The following is a 5073-nucleotide window of genomic DNA, read 5'->3' on the forward strand; positions in this document are numbered from 1 at the left end:
AATTGCAATAATATTAACAAATTTTTTTCCTCAAAAAGAAAGGTTAAAATCATTTGTTGCTGAGGTAAATAATTGTTTTTGTCGAATAATTCTGATAAATGCTGATGAATTTATTTATTGTATAATTAGCATTTATCTAATTTAATCATTTCGTCAAATTTAATTAGTGAAAACAGCCTTTTTTATATATTATGTTAGAGTTAATTGTTAAATTTTATTTAAAATTCTTTATTTTAGTTTAAAATTACCTTAATTTCTTGAATTTTTATCGCAACAATTAATTGATTAATTTACTCGTTGAATGTATTTTTAAACATATGTACACAAAGTACAAAAAAATATGATACATTTCTTTTTAACTTATTTAAAACATTCGAAATACATTACATTTTATTTTAATAAAGTTTAAGGTTAAGGATTTATGTTTGCAACAGAAGTTTTTGAAAGCAAAATCAAATTTTCAATTTTCGAAAGTGGTCGATCTAACATTTTCGTTAATCGTTTCATTTCGTTCGTTTATCTTTCTTCAGTATTCGTACTAATTTAATTACTTTCTAGCTAGATTTTAGTGAAGTAATATTTCATTTAATAAATCATTATTTTACCCATTTCCTATGCACATTTTTAAATCTAAAATAAATAACTTATTTATTCGTACTTGAAGATAGTCTAAAAACAAACAAATAGCAATATAAAAATGGAGTGAAATAATAAATTAATGTTAATCGCTTTATCTTTTCAAATAATTTTTTTTATTTAAATCACTGATTAATTATTGAATTTCCATTAATTTCTCATATGCTGCTTGAATAATATTTTAAAAAAATGGCAAAGGAATTTTTGTTTTGTTTTGCATTTGTAATTTTATTAAATAATACTTTTAATGAAATCACTTTTTTCTATAAATTTAATGAAAACATTTTTTTAAGAGAAAAAAGAACAAAAAAAAAAACAAAAAAAAAACATTGATTAATTCACTTTTTCTGTTATTTCTCCTTTCGTATTTATCGAAATAATTATTTCAGCAACTTTATGACACACAATGGATGAAATGGCAGATGAAGACAAATGAGCGCAGCTGTTGCACAGAGAAACGAATGTTTCGCTATGATTTGATTCACTCCAAGAGGTAGAGGACGAAAGTACAGAAAAGAAGAGAAAGAGAAAAATAAAGTTTATTATCAAGACTTAACTGAATTTAACAAAAGTTATAACTTTCATCAAGGGTAGTTAGTGAGTGTGTACAATTCACTTTAATTGTTTCTTATCAGTGGGATATTTTACTGTTTAAGATTTTTACATTTATCTCTCTAAACTTATTTATAAAATATATGTGTTAATCAAAAATTTATTTACCTTTTAATTCATGTTTTTTTTTTTTTTTTTTTAAATTAATGCAATGTGATATCATTTGTTAAATTTGTTTCATCTTTGAAGTGAAATATTCTGGCGTTCTATTTAAATTATTTTGTTTTTAATATATCATTTACTATTTTAATTAATCTGACACTAATAAATTAATGAATAATTTTGACAATAAAAATGAAATTTAAAAACACTGATTTAATAAATTTCGTTTTGCATTATGCGTTTGTCTTCAATTTATTTACTAATAATTTTATAGCTTTAAAATTATGATAATTCAATTAATGATAGCAGGATCACTTGTATTTTCTTCATGGCAGAAGTAAAGCCAAAACTTCGTCGAGTTGTTACATTTACCAAAAATAATCACCGCTGGTCCAGGACATTCGATGAAAATGATTTGAGGTCACTTTGATCCATTCTGTAATCGATTTATTGGTTTAATACTTTGATTTCAACTCCTTTTTTTTTTTTTTTTTTTTTGCAAAACACACACACAATCCATTTCACGGTTTTTTCAACATTATAAACTGAAACAAACCATTATCGCTTGGCTTTTCCTATTAGTAATATTTGGCCCAGGAATGAATGCAGCATACTAGCAGAAAAAGCTTTGAGTCATTCAATTGACCAATTTAGAGAATATTACATATGTTGCATTTAACTTTTTTTGCTGACAGCTATTTTAAGCATATAAGAAAATTACTTTTACATTCTTTTTTGAAGTAATTAAATTGATATAATTAAAATGATCGATTTGTGCAGAAATGAGTAACGTAAGCATCAAAAATGAATGAGTGATTGATTTGGTTAATAATAAGATCTGATATTGTTCACATTGATTGATTTGTTTACTCCATTCATTTTTGTAGTAAGATGACCAAATTAATCAATTAAACCGAATTAAATGATAAAATTTGATTTGCTTATTTTACATTCCTATCGGACTATAACTACGTAATAATATTTTATGATAAAGTATAAGCAATGTTTTTCTAGAATAAAATCAATAAAAACTCTTACATGAACTCATAATAATTGATTGACTGATCGATTGATTGCTTCTTATCTCTTAACTTCTTAATAATCGATAACTTGATTACGTATTAATATTGATCATCGTTTTAAGGAAAGAGAAAATGATACGTCATTGATTTAATTGTCACTAAAAATAAATGAGTAATTAGATAATCAAGCATATTTTTGAACATTTCGATTTTTTAACATAATCGTACAAAGAAAATCTGCATAAATATACTGAGGTATTATCATTTGGAGTAAGAAATTTATTGCATTTGATTTAGAAGTAAGCAATATTTTTAATCATTAAAGCGGTAGTATCATCATTTAATCTGCCAGTATCTTCCAATTTGTTTGGAAGAGCTAATTAACATGAAACTTACAAACATACAAATTACTTGAACTTCTTGATATAAGTTTAATCTGGTTAATTATAATTTACAAAACTTACAAGATGACAAAAAAAAAAAAATGGGCTAAAGAATTAAATATGAGTTATGTAATCCAAGATCAATTATTCAAATTTTTTAGGAAAGACGAAGAACCGAAAAACAAAGGTCATGAGAGAGTTGAAACTGACAGAAAAGATGTTTCTGATAATGGATCAAAAAATGTTGCATTTAAACGGAGTCAGACGATGAACTGATTACGAATTCCGATTATTTGCGTTGCTGCTAGGCTGATTCTTGCTAAGTTAATTCCTTTGAATCCACTTTTATTCATTTTTTTTCCAAATTGAAACATACTTACAAACTATGTCAACATAAATTTTGTTCATCGTTTAATGAAATGTCAAATTTTTGAGGTAAAATTCCTGTCATCTTAAATTTTAATGATAAAATTTAATAAATATAGATATGATAAAAATCTGAAAGTGCTGAAAGTTACCCAAAATAATAGGTAAATTTTTACTTGCGTAAGTACATCGCATTATTGATTTTTCAAGAATTAAGTAACAAAAAAAAGAAAACATTTTCATGAATGATTAATCAACTTTGACAACAATTTTGATATGATCATAATCCACTTTTCCATTATACTGTACGATTTATTTCCATTATAAAAATTCCTGAATTTAACATAATAATAACAAATATAGTCATTAAATACTAATTTATATTTATTTTTCAGATCTATGCCTATGATGCATTACTTTTGTGCCGAAATTGGTTTGTTATGATGTAATAATTAGTTGTAGCGAATTTCTGATAACTTTAAACAACACAATAGTTAACATATGGTTTGCATATTTGTCATTTTAACGAAGAGTCAATTCAATGCAATTTTTGTTGTTTCTTTTCTTTTTCGTTTTTGAAATATTGTTGGCATCGTATGAAAAAAAAAGTAAAAGTTAGTGAATCTTCTGAATAAATAAAAATAAACCAGAAATAAATAAAAAAGTATACCACTGGATCGGTATGAAATTCACTGGAGAAAATTTGCTTTGTTTGAAAATATGAAAGATAAAACTTTTAAATCAAATAATTTCTACTCGAATATTCTTCAAATCTTTTATAGATATACATGCTGATATGCACCGTTGTATCAATGTATTCCGAAATGATATTTTGATTAATAAACGTGTTTAACTTTCAAAAAAAAGGCAAAAAAGTTAGTTAACTTTTTTATCTTCCATTTGATTAAAGCGATTAGTCCAAAACAGCTAATAACTAATGGATAAATTGAATAGGTGAAAATAATTGAATTCATTTAAAAGATGTCATTGCCAGCTGATAAACCAATGGTTTGACAAAATAGAACTAACAAATCAAGCTATAAGCTATATATTTTTATAATTTAATTCGATGCATAGCTTAAATAGTGATCAAAGTCATCATGCAATATTAGTGTTGGAGCAACAACAATTTTGTTGAAAAAAAATTAAACATAATCTCTAAAAACATGTTGCATAAATGATAAAAGATCATGCGTGATGAAAAATGATAACAATGGTTTCATTTTTCATTGATATGATCTTAAGCAAAGGAGGCCACTTTTGGAATGAAAAGGTATTCAAAATTATTATTTAATATTTATTATCAGTTTATCACTTGATTTCAATATTAACAATTTAAAAAAAAATTATTCCTGCATTTATCAAGAAGAATGAATTGAAAATGATAAAATGTCAACAGTTTATCATTTAATGTCGTGAAACCTCAAACTTGGGTAATTAAACCTTTATTTAACATGAAGCAAATAATAGCGCTTTATACATATCGTACGGATGCTACACCGTTTAACAAACGCGTAAACTATAAAAAATGCAATAATATAAAAATGGTGAAATAACACAAAATTATAAAGTATTAGACGCATCCCAAAACATAAAGCAAATGATGGTTATGGAAGGATTGGTTGGGTTATATATAAGACTGATTTAACGAATGGAGATTAGATGGGAGGATTTCTCATGGATGAACAAAGAAGATTGTTAACAGGATTAGTTTATATACAGAACTGAACTGACCATATATTCGGCAGAGGAGGACATTTAAATGATATGAAACAAAGACTGCTAATAAAGGGTTTTGCTAACAAAGGGTTTGCTAACAAAGGGTTTTTGTTGTGTGAGGAAAAGGAATTAGATAAGAGGAATTTGTTAGTTTTGGATATAATAATTTAAATATTTCGTCTTTCACGACATTTAATTAGTATATTGATTTTTTCAATAAAATTTATTTTCAA

The 5073-nt window shown here is 25.1% G+C and overlaps 1 protein-coding gene across 1 annotated transcript; it reads left to right on the forward strand.

Moving 5' to 3' along the window:
* Nucleotides 1-1678: 1678 nt before the first annotated feature.
* Bm266 (Uncharacterized protein) lies at nt 1679-3031 on the forward strand (the record flags this gene model as incomplete). Its single annotated transcript, XM_043074702.1, has 2 exons — nt 1679-1770; nt 2917-3031. 2 exons carry the CDS (start codon nt 1679-1681, stop codon nt 3029-3031), a joined length of 207 nt encoding a protein of 68 aa, XP_042930636.1.
* Between the last annotated feature and the right edge of the window lie 2042 nt (nt 3032-5073).

This window comes from Brugia malayi, assembly GCF_000002995.4.
Source record: "Brugia malayi strain FR3 genome assembly, contig: Bm_v4_ChrX_scaffold_001, whole genome shotgun sequence".
NCBI classification, from domain to species: Eukaryota; Metazoa; Nematoda; class Chromadorea; order Rhabditida; family Onchocercidae; genus Brugia; species Brugia malayi.